The 22106-nt window shown below is 52.2% G+C and overlaps 1 protein-coding gene across 3 annotated transcripts; it reads left to right on the forward strand.

The window, feature by feature from the left end:
- Nucleotides 1-263: 263 nt before the first annotated feature.
- Nucleotides 264-22002, forward strand: Map3k12 (mitogen-activated protein kinase kinase kinase 12). Of its 3 annotated transcripts, none has more exons than XM_048363216.1 (14): nt 264-426; nt 15380-15861; nt 16660-16843; nt 16992-17183; nt 17412-17570; nt 17712-17870; nt 18617-18725; nt 18948-19057; nt 19153-19269; nt 19376-19513; nt 19638-20247; nt 20428-20498; nt 20593-20866; nt 21270-22002. In XM_048363216.1, exons 2-14 carry the CDS (start codon nt 15417-15419, stop codon nt 21366-21368), a joined length of 2667 nt encoding a protein of 888 aa, XP_048219173.1. In that variant the 5' UTR covers nt 264-426; nt 15380-15416; the 3' UTR covers nt 21369-22002. The 3 variants fall into 3 exon arrangements, with proteins under 3 accessions (XP_048219173.1, XP_048219179.1, XP_048219167.1); XM_048363222.1 differs by lacking the exon at nt 264-426 and having other exon boundaries at nt 15062-15553; nt 15653-15861; XM_048363210.1 differs by lacking the exon at nt 264-426 and having other exon boundaries at nt 15062-15861.
- Nucleotides 22003-22106: the final 104 nt, after the last annotated feature.

Raw genomic sequence — 22106 nt, forward strand, 5'->3', positions numbered from 1 at the left:
AAGACCCCAAGTGGGACCGCCCCAGGCCAGCCAGGCGGCGCGGGGCCCCGGCGGGCCGGGGACCAGCCTGGAGCGCGCCGGATGGCAGCAGCGGGCTCCTTTAAGAGGCCGGCGGCTCCAGCGCAGCATCCCCCGCTCAGGGCGTGTCCGTCCCGGGGGGCCAGGGGCGGGGGCCTCCGTAGGAGCGGGAGTTCGAGCCGAGTGGGGACGGGGCTGGGAGCCGCGGGTGGGGGCCGGAGGCTGGGGCTGGCACCCGCGCACCTGCCCACCGCGCGAGCCTCGCCCGTGACGGCGCCCCGGGTCCGGCGGAGGGCAGCGCGGGGAGGAGGGAAGGAGGAGCCGGAGGAGGAGGAGGAGGCGGGAGCAGCATCCGGAGCGGAGCTGCTGCAGCGCCGCCTTTTGTGCTGCGGCCGCGGAGCCCCCGAGGTGAGAGCCTGGCCGAGTTGTGGCGGGGTGGGGGGGGGCGCGGGGGGCAGGGATGGGTTCGGGTCGCGGGGTCCCGGCCGTCCGGGGCGGGTCGGGATGCAGATGTGGCCGGGGGGGGGGGGGGAGGGGGAGGTGACACGGGGATGCCGAGGCGGTGCGGATGGAGGAGCGGGGATCTGGACCCGACGCCTGGGGATGGGGAGGAGGACGGCGTGCGGGGATGCCGCGGCCCAGCTTGGAGAGGAAGGGCCTCGAGAGTTGTGATGGATGCGTGGGGGTGGGGGTGAGTGAGGACAGACCTAAAGGACAGCGAGCGCCAGAACATTCTCTCACCCTTCAGACAGGGATGAGGGGGCAGGGATGGGAGAGTTGTGGCCCACTCTGAGGAAGGGGCGAAGGGCAAGGCCCGCAGCACCCGCCGCCCTCCGCCCCCTCCCCTCCCCCCCCCCACTGACACCTAGCATGCTCCACCTGAAGATTGTCCGCAGCACCTGTTCCCGATGCCCCAGCGGCCCCTTCCCCGCCGATCAGCGATGCCCTTAATCCCCTCCCGACGTGGCATGTCCATCCACCCAGCTACTGCACCCCTCCCCCCATCAGTGCATGGCTTCCCCCCTCCTCTCCTCGCTCCTCTGGCTCCCCTAACCCGTTTCCCAGGTCAGGCCTTGGAGAGCCTCCCCCTCCTCACACTCTCCTTCAACTCCTTGGCTGAAAAACCAGCAAGAATCCTTTCTACAGAGTTGAGCCTTCCTAATAACTGTGGCCTTGACTGAGGGATGGAAAGAGAAGAGATCCAGGGCTCTGTAGACAGCATGCAGGAGGATTGTGAGTTTGAGGCCAGCCTGGGCGCCATCCACAAGACCCTGTCACACACACACACACACACACACACACACACACACACACACACACACACACCCTGCGTAGACAGTGGAAGGATCTAGGTGTCCTCACTATAACCAAAGAATAAAGGGAGGAGTCAGAATGTTTAGCTTTCTTATCCCCTACCTCTATGGCCTTGGACCAGGAATGGAGTACCCAGTGAGGGCTAAGCCCGGCTGAGTCCCCTCCAGCTACAGTCAGTGCCTCCCTCTGAGCACCATTTCCCTTCAAAGTAACTGTCAGGACTGCCTCCATCACTCTAGAGCTCTGGTTTTCAGCCTCTCAGCTGGAGGATTATACCAAGCTAAGGCCAGCAGAAGGGATTCTGAAAGAAAAGGTCCCAGTGCCCCCGAGCCACCTTCCTGTCCAGACATAAGTTTCTCTGACCTTAGAGGCTCTGCATTTCCCTATCACACTTGAGGTGAAAAGGTGCGTGCACCTTAAGCTCCCCTTCATTCATTCACATCCACGCTTGCCTGACAGCCAGGCAGGGACCTCAGGGCCAGCACACTGCCAAGAGGCCATTTCTTCATGAAACCCTGTGCTGGGCATGGGAGGTACACGTGTAAGAAAGCGGCTCGGGATTTCCTATGTTGCCTTACAACTGAGGATGGCATTTGTTCCGCCATCCTTTCCCAGTGATGATAGTGCAGGAAAGTCTGGAAATGCCAGAAAGAGGACTCAGAATCCCCGCATCCAGCCCTATCTTCCCCCTGCCTGTGCTTGGAACGGAGGAAGGCCTCCGGGTCTTGGCCCTTTGTGGAGTGCCTGCTGGGGCACGGCGAGGAGTGTGGAGGTTATCAGCCTGGGCCCTAGAGGTAGCAAGAACACTGGCCACCAGGAGTGGCCTGTCCTGTTATCTGCTCCCTGAAGGCCCAGGGTCCTGTGGGCCCTGAGAGCACAGCAAAGGTCTTCCAGGGAGAGAGCACTTGATCTTTCATCTCTTAATTCTTTGCTCTCCCTCTTTTTTTCCCCTTTACCTCCCTTTCCACCTGTTCCCTCTCCAGTGCCTCTCGTTTTGAGGAGTAAAAGGAAGGGAGGAAATCACATTTGTTAAAACTACAAATTAAGGGCTGGGGATATGGCCTAGTGGCAAGAGTGCCTGCCTCGGATACACGAGGCCCTAGGTTCGATTCCCCAGCACCACATATACAGAAAAACGGCCAGAAGCGGCGCTGTGGCTCAAGTGGCAGAGTGCTAGCCTTGAGCGAGAAGAAGCCAGGGACAGTGCTCAGGCCCTGAGTCCAAGGCCCAGGACTGGCCAAAAAAAACAAAAAACAAAAAAACTACAAATTAAGCTGGGCACCAAGGGCTCAAACCTGTAATTAGCTAGTCAGGAGGCTGAGATCTGAGGATCACAGTTCGAAGCCAGCCCAGTCAGAAAAGTCCCCATGAGACCCTTATCTCCAGTTAACCACTCAAAAACTGGAAGTGGTGCAGTGGCTCAAAGCAGTAGAGCGCTAGACTTGAGCAAAAGAGCTCAGGGATAGTGCCCAGGCCGTGAGTTTAAGCCCCACAACCGGCACAAAAAAAAAGCACATTAAAAAAAAATTACAACTTAGCCAAGTGATGGTGGTTCACGCATGTAACCCTAGCTACTAAGGAGACTGAGATCTGAGGATCACCATTCCAAGCCAGCCTGGACAGGAAAAGTCCATGAGACTCATCTCTATTTAACCACCAAAAAGCCAGAAGTGAAGCTGTGGCTCCAGTAGAAGAGCACCAGCCTTGAGTGAAAAATCTTAAGGGACAGCACCCAGGCCCTGAATTCATTCAATCCCCAGTACCAGCACACAGAAAGAAAAAAACTTTCAACTTCATGTTGAATACTGTCCACACAGCTGCTGTTTATTGAGCTCTTTCTGTACTGGTCACCTCGGTCAGACTCACAAGATTAAGTTAGACAGTGTTCTCATCATCTTACCTTTAGGCATGAGGAAATAGAAACTTAAGTATTTGAAGCCAAAAAGTTAGCCAACCACAGGAGTGGAGTACATGCTGGTAATCATGAACTGAAGATGAGGCAGGAAAATTCAGAGTTCAAGGACAGCCTGGGATACACAGGAAGTTCCTGGCCCAGAAACCAAAACCCAAACCAAAAGATATACAGCAAGAGCTAGGATTTGAACTTGGGTTTGTCCCACCAGTCTGTGTTCGTCCCACCAGTCTGTGTTCTGATACACTGCATTGAACTTCCATTGTGTGACGTGGGTGCTGCTCTCTCCATTTGGAGGTGAAGTGACAGCAGAGCTCTCCTAAGCCATAGTTAGACTCTCCATAAACTTTTTTTTTTTTTTGGCCAGTCCTGGAGCTTGAACTCAGGGCCTGAGCACTGCCCCTGGCTTCTGTTTTGCTCAAGGCTAGCACTCTACCTCTTGAGCCACAGTGCCACTTCTGGCATTTTCTATATATGTGGTGCTGAGGAATTAACCTAAGGCTTCATGTATATGAGGCAAGCACTCTTACCACTAGGCCATATTCCCAGCCCCTCCATAAACTTTTTTTGTTTGAATTTAAAATAGATTTTAAAAGCTGGGCACCAGTGGCTCATGACTAGAATCCTAAGTATTCAGGAGGCTGAAAACTGAGGATCATGGCTCAAAGTCGGTCCCCATGAGATGCTTGTCTCTAACCACTCAAAAACCAGAAGTGGAGCTGTGGCTCAAAGTGGTAGAGTGCTAGCCTTGAGCAAAAGAGCTCAAGGACAGCACCCAGGCTCTAAGTTCAAGCCCCAGAACCGACCAAAAAATATATTTTGAAAAAGATTTTAAGCCAAGTTTTGTAAGCCAAGTGCTGCCTACAATCTTAACTATTCAGGAGGCTGAGATTGGAGAATCTCTATTACAGAGTCTATCAAGGCAAACAGATCTGAAAGATTCTTCAGTTGGTCAACAAAAAGGCAGAAATGGCTGGGCATCGGAGGTTCATGCCTGTAAGCTTAGCTACTCAGGAAGCTGAGGTCTGAAGATCACTGTTTGAAGCCAGCCTGCACAAGTCCTTGAGACTCTTACCTCCACTTAACCATCAAATAGCCAGAAGTGGAGCTGTGGCTCAAGTGATAAGAGTGCTAGGCTTGAACAAAAAAAGCTAAAGGAGAGTGGGAGGCCTTGGGTTTAAGCCGGAGCTGGTGGCTTACACCTACTCAGGGGGCTAAGGTCAGAGATCGCAGCTCAAAGCCAGCCAGAAGAGAATTGTGTGTAAGACTCTAAAATAATCAAGAAAATTCAGGACTGGAGCCATGACTCAAGTAATAGAGCACTAAATGTGTGCAAGCAAGCATAATAAGGTGCAAGGCCCTGAGTTCAAGCCATAGTACTACATACACAAAAATAAACTATATAATTTTAAAAGCAATTCAGACAGGTGCTGGTGGCTCATACCTGTAATCCTAACCACTCATAAGGCTAAGATTTGCAGTTCAAAGCCAGAGTGGGCAAGAAAGTCCCTGAGACTCTTACCTCCAAATAAATAATTAGAAAACCAGAAGTGGGGCGGGGGTTATGGCCTAGTGGCAAGAGTGCTTGCCTTGTATACATGAGGCCCTGGGTTCAATTCCCCAGCACCACATATACAGAAAATGGCCAGAAGTGGCGCTGTGGCTCAAGTGGTAGAGTGCTAGCCTTGAGCAAAAAGAAGCCAGGGACAGTGCTCAGGCCCTGAGTCCAAGCCCCAGGACTGGCAAAAAAAAAAAAAAAAAAGAAAGAAAGAAAAGAAAAGAAAAGAAAACCAGAAGTGGTGCCATGAAGCCTTGAGCAAAAGAGTTCAGGGACAGTGCCCAGGCCCTGAATTCAAGCCCCAAGACTGAAAAAATGAATAAATAAGTAAATAAGCCGGGTGCCAGTAGCTCATGCCTGTAATCCTAACTACTCATAAGGCTGAGATCTGAGATTTGCAGTTCAAAGCCAGAGAGGCCAAGGAAGTCTCTGAGACTCTTATCTCCAAGTAACCACTCAAAAACCAGAATGGCGCTGTGGCTCAAGTGGCAGAGCGCTAGCCTTGAGCACAAAGAGACTCAGAGATAGCACCTAGGCCAAGTTTAAGCCCCACACTTGAAAAAATAAATGCAATTCAAAGTCATTACTTAAATACTAAAAACAGAGCTTAACCCCCACCAAAACATACACACACACACACACACATACACACTTTTTTTTTTTTTTTTTTTTTGGCCAGTCCTGGGGCTTGGACTCAGAGCCTGAGCACTGTCCCTGGCTTCTTTTTGCTCAAGGCTAGCACTCTACCACTTGAGCCACAGCACCACTTCTGGCTTTTTCTATATATGCGGTGCTGAGGAATCAAATCTAGGGCTTCATGTATACGAGGCAAGCACTCTTGCCACGAGGCCATATTCCCAGCTCTGTATACTGAGGTTTGAACTCAGGACCTTGGACTTAAGTCATGACGTCATCCCCTTTTTGCTTTAGTTATTTTCCAGGTGGGGTCTTGATTTTTCCTGGCATAGCCTGGGACAGCAATCCTACCAAGTAGCTGGGATGACAGCCGCCACACCAGCATGTTTGTTGAGATAGTCTCTCATGAACCTTTTGTTCTGACTGTTTCTAAACTTCAATCCTTAATGTATATTCAGCTCTGGAACTATTTGTTAAAATATACTCAGCTTCTTCTCGATCTACCTAAAGTCCTGTAGGAGTGAGTTCATGACCCCATGCCACCCTGCTTTTGCTCTCCCCTTCCCCTCAGATGTTAGTCAGCCATCAAGGAGAGGATGTTAAAGGAGAGCACACCTCCAAAGGAAACTGGCCAGAGGCTAAGGGAGTGCAGGACATCAAGTCTTCACAGTCCACAAAGGCGGTAGAATGGCAGGATTTGCAAAAGAACACCTGAGCTCATGTAGGGACACGGAATGGCCAGTGGTCCTGGGGAAACAGAAGGTCAGAGATCAGGCTTCCTTTTCTGGGGAGACAAAAGAGATGGGCTCTTTAGGACCCACAAAGAAAAGCCTGGTGTCCAGTCAGCCAGGAAGGCAAAGCTGGTGGGCAGACGTGGTCACTGCACCCCCTGACTCAGCCGTACCACCCTGTAAGGTGGGCTCGGAGTCTCCAGAGACAGCCCATTCCTTAACCACAGGTGGCAGTTTTAGAGTTCCAGCTCTGCTCTCTCCAAATCCAAAACGGATTCTTTTTCTCCTAAACAGGCCTCCTGCCCCCTCCCCTCTCCTTCCCTGGCCTACCCTCCTAGCGGTGTGGCACTACCAGCCTCAAGGCTTGACCTATAGACAGTGAGAACCTGGATTTAGGACAAGCTAGCAAAAGAAGGCATTTGCCCTCCTCAGGACCTCCTGGAACCTGACAACCTCTCCAGGGCAGAACTCTAGGATCACAACCATGAATTCTGTCAAAAGGAAACTTTGGATAATCTGCAGGCGAGAAGACAGGAGAGACACAATCTGGCTTCTCAGTCCTTATGGTTTCAAGGTCGAACCCTGAATTCCAAAGTTTTTATCTCTTTTTCTACTGAAGCCCCTCTCCTTACTGTAACTTGGAGAAAAAGGAACTTCTCTCCTCCAGAGCAGAGAAGGAGGTCTAGGACAGAGTGCTCTAAGCCCCAGAGGGCCCCAAGCCTGCCTCTGCCTTCCAGCATCTCAGGTAGAAGGCACACTGAGTGACCTCCCTCTACCCTGGGGCCTTTGGGGGCTGGCTCTCAGAGCCACCAGCAAAGCCACTCAGGTATCCACAGAACCTCCCTCCTGACAGCTGTATGGCTCAGACACTGTCTCCTCACCAGTCTGAAACATATGCAGTCAACATTTAGTAAATACATTTGACTGAGTGAAGGAGATACTACCCCATTTGCCCCACCCCTGCCCTGCCTCCAGTCCTCTGCATAATTGATGGCCAAAGAGACCCTCTCCTCCCCCAGGGTGACTCAATGTCTGGGCTAGGGGCTCCTGGCCATGCTATTCACTCAAAGCCCTGGCGCCAAGACCCATCTGGGGACAGGGGGGACACAGCTGGCAGGTCAGAAATAAAGGAAACTGTGAGAGGGTGTTTATTGGGAGAGAAGAGTCTTCAGTTTACCCGGGTCCCTGGAGCCTTGGCTTCACTCCCCTCCCCCTACTTTTTCCGGGTCAGAGTGGAAGAGTTGTCATTAGGGAAGACTGAACCTGGCTAGATCCCTGGCCCCTCCACGGCCCCTGTGGATTCACTTATTCTCATGCCCCTAAGAGGCAAACAGGTGAACCAACTTCCCTCCCCAGCCCCGGGCCCTGGATACTTGAGCCACCTCCAGGAAAGCTGCCCGTGTGGGCATGTCACCCTATGCCTAAAGCTTACTTGCCAAACCACCAGATGGGGGCTGAAAATTTCCCTTAAAAAAGCCGTGTGTGGGGCTGGGGATATAGCCTAGTGGCAAGAGTGCCTGCCTCGGATACACGAGGCCCTAGGTTCGATTCCCCAGCACCACATATACAGAAAACGGCCAGAAGCGGCGCTGTGGCTCAAGTAGCAGAGTGCTAGCCTTGAGCAAGAAGAAGCCAGGGACAGTGCTCAGGCCCTGAGTCCAAGCCCCAGGACTGGCCAAAAAAAAAAAAAAAAGCCATGTGTGGCCAGGCACCAGTGGCTCACGCCTGTTAATTCTGGCTACTCAAGAGACTGAGTGGAAGCTAAGGATTGCGGTTTGAAGCTAGCTCGGGCATGAAGGCCCATGAGACTTATGTTCAATTAACCAGCAAAAAGCCGAACTGGTCTTTGTGGCCCAAGTGGTAGAGCAAAAAAAAAAGAAAAAGCTCAGGTTCAGCGCCCAGGCCATGAGTTCAAGCCCCACGCGCGCGCGCAGAGAGAGTCAGGAGCTCTGCTACTCAAAGCTTAGCTTCTAGGTGAAATAACAAGTTGGGGAGGGGGGGACCGAGCTCCCTGTTTTCCTGTTCCCTTTCATCTCGTTTTCTCGGGGTCCTCTGCTCTCCAGCCCTGTGCCCCGCGCTGTTGCTCTGTCTCCCAGCCAGTCCCTCCTCCGCCTGTGCCTTTCGCCCTCTCCCTGTCCTGCCTTCTCCGCGTGTCCATTCCTGCTTTCCTTCTCTGTGGCACTGCACCTCCAATGCCAACTCCATGAGTCCCCTCCTTCCAGCCCCAGTAGCTTGAATTCCATCTGATGCCCTAGCCAGACCTAAGTAACCTGAGGGGTACGGCCGGGCCGGGGCGGGCTGCCGGGGCTGGGGGTCGGGTCCGGAGCGGGGCGGCCGGGCCGCGGCCAGCCTCTGCAGCACCCGCCGGCTTAGGCAGAAGCAGCCACTCGTTCTCGCCCAGGCCGGGGGCGGGGCGGGGCTCATCGACGGCCCCGCCCCCGCCGCGTCCACGTGACCCTGGGCTAATCTTGTCCCGGTGACTTCACGCGCCGCCACGGGCCCCGTCGTCATGGTTACGCCGCAGCGCCCGGCGCTACCCCCGCTCCGTGCAACCCGCCTGCCCCTCCCCGCCGGACCCCCTCCTCCCGCGGCCGAGCCCCCGCCGCCAGCCGCGCTCCACGTGACGGCCGGGAAGGAGGTCGCGAGGGGGAGGGGGCGCCGCGGCCGTAACCCTTTCCGCTCCGCACTCGGGCTTTATGGACCGCTGGCTGGGGGCCTGCGCTCCCGCGGGTGGTCGCTGCTCCTTCCGGAGCGCCCCGTTCCCTGCGCACCTTCGGGCCGGGGCGGGCCGCCGCCAGCGGGAGCCTCTGGGAGCCCGGGCTGGGTTCTGGCGTGGGAGGGTAGGGCCGGGCCGGGCAGGGAGGCCCCCGGAGCCCCTCAGCTCTCGGCTGGCGTGGGACGCCGCTGCGTGGGCTCTGCTAGCCGTTCCGAGGCCAAGCCTCCGCTGTGGTTCCGATTCTCTGGGCCTCGGTTCTGGCCAGCACCTAAGGGGGACCAATGACGGCTCCTTCGCTGGGCCGGGCCCGGCCGGGCGGGGAGGCGGACGAGGCCACCCAAGCTCCCGTTCATCCCCAGGAGGAGGGGGGACAAGGAGAGGCGCCCAGGCAAAGCTAGCTGAGGTTTGGAAGCTGGAGCTTTCCCTAGTTGTGCCGGCATGTACAGCAGACTTTTTTTTTTTGGCAGGTCCTGGGGCTTGAACTCAGGGCCTGGGCACTGTCCCTGAGCCTCTCTGTGCTCAAGAGCACTCCACCACCAAGCCACATTCTAGCCCCTAACGCAGACTGTTTAGTACTATAATGTCTTCACCTGTGAAATGAGCTAATAATAATCCATTCTCGGTTTAGCTAAAATATCCAGTAAACCTTTCATAAAAGTTAGCCATTGTAGGGCTGGGAATGTGGCCTAGTGGACGAGTTTGTCTACCATGCATGAAGCTCTGGGTTCGATTCCTCAGCACTTGTACAGAAAAAAAACACAGACAAAAGTGGTGCTGTGGGGCTGGGAATGTGGCTTAGTGGTAGAGTGTTTCCTTGCATGCATGAAGCCCTGGGTTCGATTCCTCAGCACCACATGAACAGAAAAGGCTGGCAGTGGCGCTGTGACTCAAGTGGCAGAGTGCTAGCCTTGAGCAAAAAAAAAAAAAAAAAAAAAAAAAGCCAGGGACAGAGCTCAGGCCCTGAGTTCAAGCCCCAGGAGCAGCAAAAAAACAAAAACAAAAAACCAGCCATTGTAGCCAAGCATACATGACTCGCATCTGTAATCCTAGCTCTTCAGGAGGCTGGGTTCCAGAGGATCAGGGTTCAGGGGCAGTAAGGGAAGAGGAGTCCCCAGTAATCTTATCTCCAAAATAACCAGCAAAAAATCCAGGTGTGGTAGAGAGACCCTGAGTTCAAACGTCAAAAAGCAAGCCGGTCACCGGTGGTGCACATAATCCTAGCTACTCAAGAGGCTGAGATTTGAGGATCATGGTTCAAAGCCAACCATGGCAGGAAGTCTCTAAGACTCTTATCGCTAGTTAAACACACACACACACACACACGCGCGCGCGCTGGGAATATGGCTTAGTGACAAGTGTTTGCCTTGTACACATGAAGCCCTGGGTTCGATTCCCCAGCACCACATATATAGAAAACAGCCAGAAGTGGCGCTGTGGTCCAAGTGGCAGAGTGCTAGCCTTGAGCAAACAGAAGCCAGGGACAGTGCTCAGGCCCTGAGTCCAAGGCCCAGGACTGGCAAACACACACACACACACACACACACACACACACACACACACACACACACACACACACACACACACGGTGCTATGGCTGAAAGTGGTAGAGACCTAGCCTTGAGAAAAAGAACTCTGGGAGAATGAGTGCCCAAGCAAGGACAGGCCCCATAACTTTAAAAAGAAAAGAGCTGGGCACTGGTGGCTCATGCCTGGAGTCCTGGCTACTCAGGACTGAGATCTAAGGATTGTGGTTCAAAGCCAGCCAGGGAAGGAAAGTCTGTGAGACTCTTACCTCTAATTAGCCAACAGAAAAGCTGGAAGTGGAACACTAGCCTTGAGCATAAAAGTTCAGTGCCCAGGCCCTGAATTCAAGCACCAGGACATACACACACACAAAAACTTCTGTAGCTGCTCTGTGAAGCCAATAGTGGGTATAAGCATAGGGCTGAGGCTACTGGACCAAGGGCAGTGGGCCTCTTAACAAGTGTTGTTTGTTGTTTTGTTTTTTTGCCAGTCCCAGGGCTTGAGCTCAGGACCTGGGCACTCATTGAGCTTCATTTGCTCAAGGCTAGCACTCTTCTACTTAAGCCACAGCATCACTTCAGGATTTCTGTTTATGTTGTATTGAGGAATTTAACCCAGAGCTTCATGCATGCTAGGCAAGCACTCTACCATTAAGCCACATTCCCAACCCCTTCTGATAAGTGTGAAGCAGAGGACTGCTGGGAAAATTTGTCTGAGCCCCTTCTGAAGGCTGGGAGGGGAGGAAATTGGGAGAACTTGGAGCTGGTTTAAAAGATAGTGATCCTTGGTGCTGGGGATATGGCCTAGTGGCAAGAGTGCCTGCCTCATATACATGAGGCCCTGGGTTCGATTCCCCAGCACCACATATACAGAAAATGGCCAGAAGTGGCGCTGTGGCTCAAGTGGCAGAGTGCTAGCCTTGAGCAAAAAGAAGCCAGGGACAGTGCTCAGGCCCTGAGTCCAAGCCCCAGGACTGGCCAAAAAAAAAAAAAGATAGTGGTCCTGAGTCAGGTGATGACAGCCAATGAAGCAAGAACTAAGGTAGTAACACATTGGGTCACCTCTTCAAATATGTTCATATATGTGCATTAGTATCCAGTATGTTTATAATAAAATAAGAGTCAACTGAGACATCTAAATATGCAGATCTGGAGACTACCCACCCCTACTGGGAAAAAAAAGCCTTCTAGAGCAAGGTCTGGAAATTGCTAGATCCTCTGCATCATCTTCCCGGTTCCTTTTGCATGTGTAGCTACATTCCTGCCGTTCCCATCCCACTGCTATTCACAATGTGGCACTGGTTCCTAGGAGACTGTTCTGGGTGCCTCAGAAAGGACTTAAGGAACAATTAGTGGGGTTATTTTTCTCAGGAAACCTAAAGTGTTATGATTTGGTAACCAGGAGAGGTGAAGACAGGAGATGAGGATAAATCTTGGCGTCCAGCTCTGGACGATGTGGGAAAAGCCGGAGAGCTTGCTGGGTCTGAATAATAATAGCCAGGTCAGCCCTTTGTATAGCTGGAGACATTAAGGCTCAACTATACTGTTTGGAGTCACAAGTTGTTAAGTAGCAGAAAGAAATCTGGGATGTGCGATTTCTCTTTCTTGTTTGTCCTGAGTTTAAAGTGCTGGAGATTGAATCTTGACCTGCAGACTTGTGGGGACTTTTTGGTGTGATGTGTGTGAAGGAGTGTCTCTGTGCAGGGAGGAGTCTGAACTTGAACTTAGGGATTGGTAGGCTGGTGCTCTGCCACTTAAGCCATAGCTGTGTGTGTGTGTGTGTGTGTGTGTGTGTGTGTGCGCGCGCGCGGGCGCACCAGTGTGCACCACTCCTAGGGTTTGAACTCAGGGCCTGGGTACTCCCAGCTAGGAGCTTTTGTGCTCAAGGCTAGTACCCTACCACTTGAGCCACAGCTCTACTTCCAGCTTTTTGGTGGTTAATTAATAAGAGTCTCACAGACTTTCCTGGCTGGCTTCAAACCATGATCCTGCCTCCTGTTCAGGTAGGATTGCAGGTGTGAGCCACCACCACACTGCCCAGGTTGGTCTGGAACTGTGATCTTCCAGATCTCAGCCTCGTCAACTAGCTATTGTTACAGGCGTGAGACAGTGATGCGTGAGACAGTGGTGCCCAGCTTTAATGGTTGCTCTTTAACTTTTTTATTTAAAATAATTTGTACTTTTTGTGCCAGAACTGGAGCTTGAACTCAGGGCCTGGGGCTGTCCCTTAGTTTTTTGCTCAACATTGGTGCTCTGCCTCTTGAGCCATGGCTCTAGTTCCAGCTTTTATGGTGGTTTATTAGAGATTGTGAACCACAGTCCTCAGATCTCAGCCCCCTGAGTAAACTAGGATTACAGGCGTGAGCTACTGGTACCTGGCAAATGAAGAAAGGATAGGGCTTCCCTTGACCCCTGGAGAGCAGGTGGTGGTCGGGTGCTCAAGAGGCTAAGGCTATAAGGCCATTGCTTGTTCTTACACAGCTTTGCAACCCCATGAGCTAGATTTTCCCTTAGGGCCAAATGTGCTGGGAAGATAACAGTCTTCACTAACCTTAGAGAAGCCCAGGGGTGTATTGTGAGCACCTGAGAGGTCCAGATGTGAGTCTTCATATGTTGGGATAAGGCTCTCATTAAGAGGATCTTAGTGTTTTTTCATGATTGTGCTTGGACTGTGGGGCCCTAGCTCATCACCTAAGAGGCTGGAACAGAAGGCCTACCAGTCCTGTGCAGGTCAACATGAAATAGGTCCCATTCTTGGTTATTGCTGCATGCCTGAGGTTGAGAGCCAAGGCAAAGGTGTCTGACTCACATGATGTCTGTATGAATCTGTGAGCCCCAGCTGGTACAGATGCTGCAGGGGGAAATTACAATTGTAGAAGGTTACTACCATTATACTTGACTGGTTGTGTTGTTGACTCCCTCTTCTTTTGGGGTGGGGAGTGGTCATGAAGCTGGGCCTGGGCGCTGTCCCTGAGCTCTTCAGCTCAAGGCTAGTGCTCTACCACTTGAGCCACAGCTCCAGTTCCAGTTTTCTGGTAGTTAATTGGAGTCTCACACACTTTCCTGCCCAGGCTGGCTTCGAACTGTGACCCTCAAATCTCAGCCTTCTGAGTAGCTAGAATTTTAGGTGTGAGCCATCAGTGACCGGCCTGTTTTCCTTTTTTTATTTTTTTGCCCCAGTGTTGGGGTTTGAACTTAGGGCACTGTCCTTGAACCTCTTTTTGTTCAAGACCAGTGTTCTACCATTACTTCCGGCTTTTTACTGGCAATAAGAGTCTCATGGAGGGCTGGGAATGTGGCTTAGTGGTAGAGTGCTTGCCTATCATGCATGAAGCCCTGGGTTCGATTCCTCAGCACATAAACAGAAATAGCCAGAAGTGATGCTGTGGCTCAAGTGGTAGAGTGCTAGCCTTAAGCAAAAGGAAGCCAGGGACAGTGCTCAGGCCCTAAGTTCAAGACCCAGGACTGGCACACACACAAAAAAAGACTCATGGACTTTCCTGCCTAGGCTGGCTTTAAATTGAGATCCTTGCCCAGGCACAGGTGGCTCACTCCTGCAATCCTAGCTACTCAGGAGGCAGAGATCCAAGGAATGAGGTTCCGGGCCAGCTAGGGCAGAAAAGTCTGTTAGACTTATCTCCAATTATCCACCATAAAACTGGAAATGGCGCTGTGGCTCAATTGGTAGAGCGCTAACCTTGAGCTCAAGAGCTCAGGAACAGTCCCCAGGCCCAGAGTTCAAGCCCCAGGACTGACAAAAAACAAACTGAGATCCTTAACTACTCAATCTCCTGAGCAGTTAAGATTATGGGGTGAGAAAGAAAAAAAAGATTACAAGGGTGAGCCACTGGCACCCAGCAGAGGTGTGTGTGTGTGTGTGTGTATGTGTGTGTGTGTGTGTTTTGCCAATCCTGGGGCTTGAACTCAGGGCCTGTCAGGCACTGTCCCTGAGCTGCTTTTGCTCGAGGCTAGCACTCTTATCGCTGGAGGCATAGCACCACTTCTGGTTCTGTTTTTTTTTTTTTAATGTGGTACTGAGGAATTGAACCCAGGGCTTCATGCATGCTAGGCAAGCACTCTACTGATAAGCCACATTCCCAGTCCCGATTTCTTTTCTTTTTGTAGGTTGTGAGGCTTGTACTCTGGGCGTGGGCACTGTCCCTGAGCTCTTTTACTCAAGGCTAGCCGCCCTCTACCACTTTGAGTCACAGCTCCACTTCCAGTTTTCTGGTGGTTAATTGGAAATAGGGTCTCAAGGACTTTCCTGCCCGGGCTGGTTTGGTTTGAATCGTGGTCCTCAGATCTCAGCCTCCTGAATAGCTAGGATTACAGGCATGAACCACTGGTGCCCAGCTGATTTTTTGGTTTTGATAGTGAGTTTTGCCATGGGGATTGAGCCCAAGTGCTTCCAACATAATAAGCAAGCACTCTATGCTGAAACACATCCAGGGCTCCTTTTATTTATTTTTTATTTTTTGCCAGTCTTGGGGCTTGGACTCAGGGCCTGAGCACTGTCCCTGGCTTCTTTTTGCTCAAGGCTAGATATGTGGTGCTGGGGAATTGAACCCAGGGCCTCATGAATACAAGGCAGGCACTCTAGCCACTAGGCCATATCCCCAGCTCCACCAGGGCTCCTTTTCTTTTGTGGTGCTGGGGATCAAGCTCAGGGCCTCATATTCTGTACTACTGAGGCACGCCCTAGATCTTATATAATTGAGTCAGATATTTTCTCCAGCACCTGAACAGGACTATGGCAACATATGTGTTCCTTGTTTACCGGAGTATCATCTCCATTACTAATAGATAACTGGGAAGAAGTTCAAGCATTCCCAGGTATCACGTGAAAGGCACCGGAGAACTGCTCAAATGTTGTCTGGCGGGGTTACTGTGAGCCCAGCTCCCTTAATCTGATGCTCTTCCATAGCTGGTGTTCCTGTAGCCTGACAGTCCCTCCCTCTCTCCTCCCAACAGGGTCTGCAGCTCCACAAGGCACGGGGGCCCAGAGGCCATGGCCTGTCTCCATGAGACCCGAACACCCTCCCCTTCCTTTGGGGGCTTCGTGTCTACTCTAAGTGAGGCATCCATGCGCAAGCTGGACCCAGACACTTCGGACTGCACCCCTGAAAAGGACTTGACACCTACCCAGTGTGTACTTCGAGATGTAGTGCCCCTGGGTGGGCAGGGTGGGGGCGGGCCCAGCCCCTCCCCAGGTGGAGAGCCGCCCCCTGAGCCTTTTGCCAACAGTGTCCTGCAGCTGCATGAGCACGACTCGGGTGGCTCAGGGGGAGCCACTGGGTCACCTGAGAGCCGGGCATCTAGGGTTCGAGCTGACGAGGTGCGACTGCAATGCCAGAGTGGCAGTGGCTTCCTTGAAGGTCTCTTTGGCTGCCTGCGCCCTGTGTGGACCATGATCGGCAAGGCCTACTCCACAGAGCACAAGCAGCAGCAGGAAGGTAGGCGAAACCCTTGACCACGGGAGCTCCTTCAGCCCCAGTTCTGCTGGCTACTCGGTGACCCCTTCCCTCCACATGGCCCGGCCCAATGCCCTTACCCCCTCTCAGCCTAACTTCCCAGCTTTCTTCCCTTTTCCAGTGCCAGGGATCAACCCAGGTTGTTTGGGGGTTGGTTTATTGTTTTTCCCATAGCAGGGCTTGAGCTCAGCCTTGCATCCTTTTTGGCTTCCTAGCTCATGGCTTGAGTTACACCTTGATTCAAAGCCCCAGGCTAGGGGCTGGGGATATGGCCTAGTGGCAAGAGTGCCTGCCTCATATATATGAGGCCTTGGTTCGATTCCCCAGCACCACATATACAGAAAATGGCCAGAAGTGGCGCTGTGGCTCAAGTGGCAGAGTGCTAGCCTTGAGCAAAAGGAAGCCAGGGACAGTGCTCAGGCCCTGAGTCCAAGCCCCAGGACTGGCGAAAAAAAAAAAAAAAAAAAAAAAAAAAAACAAAGCCCCAGGCTAGCTTTGAGCCCCAATCCTGGAGGTCTCAGCTTCCTGAGAAACAAGGGTTACAGTTGTGAGCCACTGGCACCTGGCCCCAAGGTCTTTACCAGGCTAGAGAAGCACTCTATGAGCTGCACCCCTTCCAGATCCTTTTACAGACACCCAACCATTTCCCTCCCAGCTCTCAGACTAGTGTGGGTCACCTTTCTGCTCTGCCTTTGAGTCCTTCCAGCTACCCCAATGCCGTCCTGTCTGTGACCTGGAGTGCTCACAAGGCCTCAGTTCAGCTCTGTCTCTTGCCCACAGACCTTTGGGAAGTCCCCTTTGAGGAAATCCTGGACCTGCAGTGGGTAGGCTCAGGGGCTCAGGGTGCTGTCTTTCTGGGGCGCTTCCATGGGGAAGAGGTGGCTGTGAAGAAGGTGCGCGACCTCAAGGAGACAGACATTAAACACCTCCGCAAGCTGAAGCACCCCAACATCATCACTTTCAAGTGAGGTCCAGGGCAGGGGCTGGGAATATTATCCTGAGCAGTGGGATCTCATCTTCCCCAAAGTGCATGGGTGGGATAAGGGGCTCTAGGTACACATTCAGTGAACAGTGAGCTAACCTAAAGTCGTCACCTCATTGTCCCACCCCAGGGGTGTTTGTACCCAGGCTCCCTGCTACTGCATCCTCATGGAGTTCTGCGCCCAGGGTCAGCTGTATGAGGTGCTGCGAGCTGGTCGCCCTGTCACCCCTTCCTTACTGGTTGACTGGTCCATGGGCATTGCTGGTGGCATGAACTACCTGCACCTGCACAAGATCATTCACCGAGACCTCAAGTCCCCCAAGTGAGTAAGAAAGGGACACAGGGAGACTGTGTGTGGGTGACCCTACCAAGGCCGTGTGGCTATCGCCCTGCTTCCAGGCCCTGCCCCAGGTCCACACAGTCATCATCTTTCCAGGGACAGTCCTATCCAGGGAGGGTTATAAGGGTCCAAAATGTAGGCAGAGTTGCAGCTAGCTGGGGAGTGTTGTGTGGAGGGTCAGAAGCCCCACCTGACTCTGCTCTTTACCAGCATGCTAATCACGTACGATGATGTGGTGAAGATCTCAGATTTTGGCACTTCCAAGGAGCTGAGTGACAAGAGCACCAAGATGTCCTTTGCAGGGACAGTAGCTTGGATGGCCCCAGAGGTGATCCGCAACGAGCCTGTGTCTGAGAAGGTTGACATCTGGTGAGTACCAGCCTGAGGACAGTGCAAAGCCAGTGAGCTGGAGGGGCAATTTCCAGGGCCTGGGCTGACATGAGATGGTTACTAGCAACCAGGGCCTCCAGAGGGAACCTCTCTCAAAGTGATGCCCCCTCTTATCTCCAGGTCCTTTGGTGTGGTGCTATGGGAACTACTAACTGGTGAGATTCCCTATAAAGACGTAGATTCCTCAGCTATCATCTGGGGTGTGGGAAGCAACAGTCTCCATTTGCCTGTGCCCTCCAGCTGCCCAGATGGCTTCAAAATCCTGCTTCGCCAGTGCTGGTAAGGGTGACCTACCCTGGGAGACAGGCCTGGCAGTTAGGAAACCAGGGAGTGTTGCAGAGGAATAGCCGCATTTAGAATCCAGGCATCCATGCCCAGACTCCTTAAAGGAAAAGGGCATCAAAGCCCCCATCTTCTTCTCCAAGAACCCAGGATCTAGGATGTTGACCAAAGAGACTACAACCTAGAACTGAGTTTACACTGACCCATAATCTGCAGACTGACCTGCCTCTGAATCAGGCTGATGCTACTTTTCCAACCTCAGTGACCTGGGGACATGGTATCTGAACCTGTTTTCACATCTGTAAAATTCTGCTTAAAGATTCCTTAGGAAGGGAAAGAAAAACAGGGCGTAAGATATCACAAGAAATGTACACACTGCCCTACTATGTAACTGTACCCTTTTTGCACAACACCTTGTCAAAACATTTTGTGTTCAATTAATAAATAAATTAAAAAAAAAAAAAAAGATTCCTTAGAACCCGGCCTGGGATGGGGTAGGAAGGGCATTGGTGAAAACTATTACATTAAGTATTTCTTTAGTGTATTTTGGAGTCAACTCTATTTGAGGAAAAGGGTTCCTTGCTGAGGAATTCTGGCATGTTAACGGTTAGTGTTCCATCTCCTAGAGTGGACCGCAAGATTGTCACAGAATATATACTCGGGTGCATTCTCCAGAACATACTTGGGGAAAGGATGCCTAGCTACTGTTGCTCCTTGAAATTCCTTTCTCCAACTATATGCAGGAATAGCAAACCACGAAATCGTCCATCATTCCGACAGATCTTGCTACATCTAGACATCGCTTCAGCTGATGTGCTCTCCACACCCCAGGAGACTTACTTTAAGTCCCAGGTGAGCTGTGGGTAGGAAAATGTCATCTTTGTGGAGATGACACCCTTTGAGGGGGAGGTTGGGAAGGGTGGATTGGACAGATTGGTCCTCTTATGAGGCTTAGGACCTCACTTTTGGTTAGTCCTGTGTCCCACTCCCTTCTGCTCCAACTCTTCTCCAGAGAATACAGGTCTACCCAGTGACGGAATGTGGTCCTCACCCCTCATGTCTCTCCAACTCCAGGCAGAATGGCGGGAAGAGGTAAAGCTGCACTTTGAAAAGATTAAATCAGAAGGAACCTGCTTACACCGCCTAGAAGAGGAGCTGGTGATGAGGAGGAGGGAGGAGCTCAGGTGTGTGCCTGTTGGGGGAGGTGACTGGCCACCATTGGTTCCAAGTAATGGGCCCTGTTGTGGCACCAGCTCATGGGGGCCTCCATCTGTTTCAGACATGCCTTGGACATCAGGGAGCACTATGAACGGAAGCTGGAGAGAGCCAACAACTTGTACATGGAACTGAATGCCCTCATGCTGCAGCTGGAACTCAAGGAGCGGGAGTTGCTAAGGTAACAATCCCTGGCCTTTACACATCAAGTTCTGGGTCTTCATGGAGCCGCTTGCCATGTATGACCCTTCCTGGTTGTACACCTGAGATGGTGCCTGCATCTTTAGGCGGGAGCAAGCTTTAGAGCGCAGGTGCCCAGGACTACTCAAGTCACATCCATCAAGGAGTCTCTTACATGGGAACACGATGGAGAAGCTCATCAAGAAGAGGAATGTGCCACAGAAGCTGTCACCCCATAGCAAAAGGTGGGTGGCAAATTCATGAATGATGTTTGGGTATTGTATGGGGATGCTCAGGGGAAGACTTACGATGTCTTCTCCTGAGTTTAAGTGCTCAGAATAAATGTGTGTACTTTCCCTCTCCTACCAGGCCAGATATCCTCAAGACAGAATCTTTGCTGCCTAAATTAGATGCAGCCCTAAGTGGGGTGGGGCTTCCTGGCTGTCCTAAGGGCCCCCCCTCACCAGGACGGAGCCGCCGGGGAAAGACTCGTCACCGCAAGGCCAGCGCCAAAGGCAGCTGTGGGGACCTGCCTGGCCTTCGTGCGTCTGCGCCGCCCCATGAACAAGGAGTACCAGGAGGCCTAGGAGTGGGACCCTCAGTTTGGGAGGCCTGCCCCCCTGCCCTACGGGGGCTCCACCATGACCTTCTGCTCCGCAAGATGTCATCTTCCTCCCCAGATCTGCTGTCAGCAGCACTAGGAGCCCGGGGCCGGGGGGCTGCAGGGGGAGCTGGGGATCCTGGCTCACCACCTCCAGCCCGGGGTGACACCCCCCCAAGTGAGGGCTCAGCTCCTGGCTCCACCAGCCCAGATTCACCAGGGGGAGCCAAAGGAGAGCCACCTCCACCAGGGCCTGGTGATGGTGTGGGGCTGCTGGGAACTGGAAGGGAAGGGACAGCGGGCCGGGGAAGCCGGGCTGGGTCCCAGCACTTGACGCCAGCTGCGCTGCTGTACAGGGCTGCGGTCACTCGAAGCCAGGTAAAGTAAACAGGGAAGTTCTTGCCTGAACCTCCCCCTTCACTGTGCTCTGTTCTCCCCGGGGTCCAAATCTCTTGCCCCACACTAAAAATATCATTATGCCACTCCCTAAATTTTTGTTCCCTTCTCCCCAAATAATGACCTCTTTTCCCATTTTGACCAGTCTCATCTTTCCTACAGAAACGAGGCATCTCATCAGAAGAAGAAGAAGGAGAGGTGGACAGTGAGGTAGAGCTGACCTCAAGCCAGAGGTGAGTAATGGAAGAAGTCTTTTTTTGGGGGGGGAGGGTGGTGGTAGTGGTAAAGTGCCCAAAAAAAGCCATAACCCCCACTCTTAACATGTAGGTGGCCTCAGGGCCTGAACATGCGCCAGTCACTGTCAACCTTCAGCTCAGAGAACCCATCAGATGGGGAGGAAGGTACTGCTAGTGAACCTTCTCCTAGTGGTACACCAGAAGTTGGTAGCACCAACACTGATGAGCGGCCAGATGAACGGTCTGATGACATGTGCTCCCAGGGCTCAGAAATCCCACTGGACCCACCTGCTTCCGAGGTGGTCCCTGACCCTGAACCCAGATCCTTGCCTCTCTCACACCAAGAACTACTCAAAAGTGAGCAGGTAAGTCAAGAGCCACCAGATAGCAAAAACTGGAAGCAGATTCCCCATGAGTTTAATAGCTTTGGGAAAACAAGAGACACAGGCTAGAACCATATATAAAAACTCCAAGCCACTTCATTTCCAACCCAGTCTCCTACCCTACCAACAGTATCAAAAAGCCACCTGGTTGAATTTGAGAATCCCATAGCACAGAGTTCCTATGTATGGTGCCTTACATGTAACCTCACACAGAAACTATAAATTGCAGGCAGACAAAAATGTTTTGACTGCTGCACTAGAGAACCTGAATGGCAACCAGGATATAAAATAAAATCAGCCATTATTAAAACGATCCCAGTGAGGAAACTTGAAATGTCAAGACATGCCATGCCCCACCTCACTACATTTCTACTCTTCTTCACAGGGCCCTCCTAATTCTGAGGACTCAGACTGTGACAGCACTGAATTGGACAACTCCAACAGCATTGATGCCTTGCGGCCCCCAGCTTCCCTCCCTCCATGAAAGCCACTCTTATTCCTTGTACATAGAAAAATATTTATATAAGTAATATATATGCGCCACATAATCAACAGAAAAAGATGGGGCTGTCCCAGCCTTAATTTAGGCTTGAAGGAGATCTGACCAATTTACCTGATCAACTCTAGGGACACTGGCAGCTGTGGAAACAACTACTACCCTAGAACTGTCCATAAAGGGATACTGAACCCTTCTTGCTTCATACCCCATTCCTCATGTTCAGCAAGCAACTAGGCAATAGAAGAGCCAGGCTTGTCTCTACATCCTCTGCCTGCAAACACTGGTGGGCAGAAGTGAACCATTTAGACTGCACCTTTCTGTTTTCCGTTTACTCTGTTTACACATTTTTGCACTTGGGAGGAGGGAAACTAAGGCTGGGTCCTCCCCTCTGAGGTTTCTCAGGTGGCAATGTAACTTGTTTGTCTCTCCATATCTCTGCTCAAGACCCAGCTCAGGGCCCGGGGGAAAGTTAGGAAACTGACAGCATGTGATGGCTTAGGCTGAAGAATTGGGGTGCTGTTTAAAGTCCCTGCTTTTATCCTGGTGACTGACTGGGGTAGGGACTGTCATTGTAACCCCTGTGAACAACCTTGAAATATAACCACTCCATGCAGGCCCATCTGTTGACTTTTTTTTGGTGAATGGGGTAGAATACATGGTTATGCCTTCTGCCTCTACTGAATTAATGAGTCACCCAACTGCTAGTCTGGAAGTTTTGGCATG

The sequence above is a fragment of the Perognathus longimembris genome, chromosome 1, assembly GCF_023159225.1.
Source record: "Perognathus longimembris pacificus isolate PPM17 chromosome 1, ASM2315922v1, whole genome shotgun sequence".
Classification (NCBI taxonomy): Eukaryota; Metazoa; Chordata; class Mammalia; order Rodentia; family Heteromyidae; genus Perognathus; species Perognathus longimembris.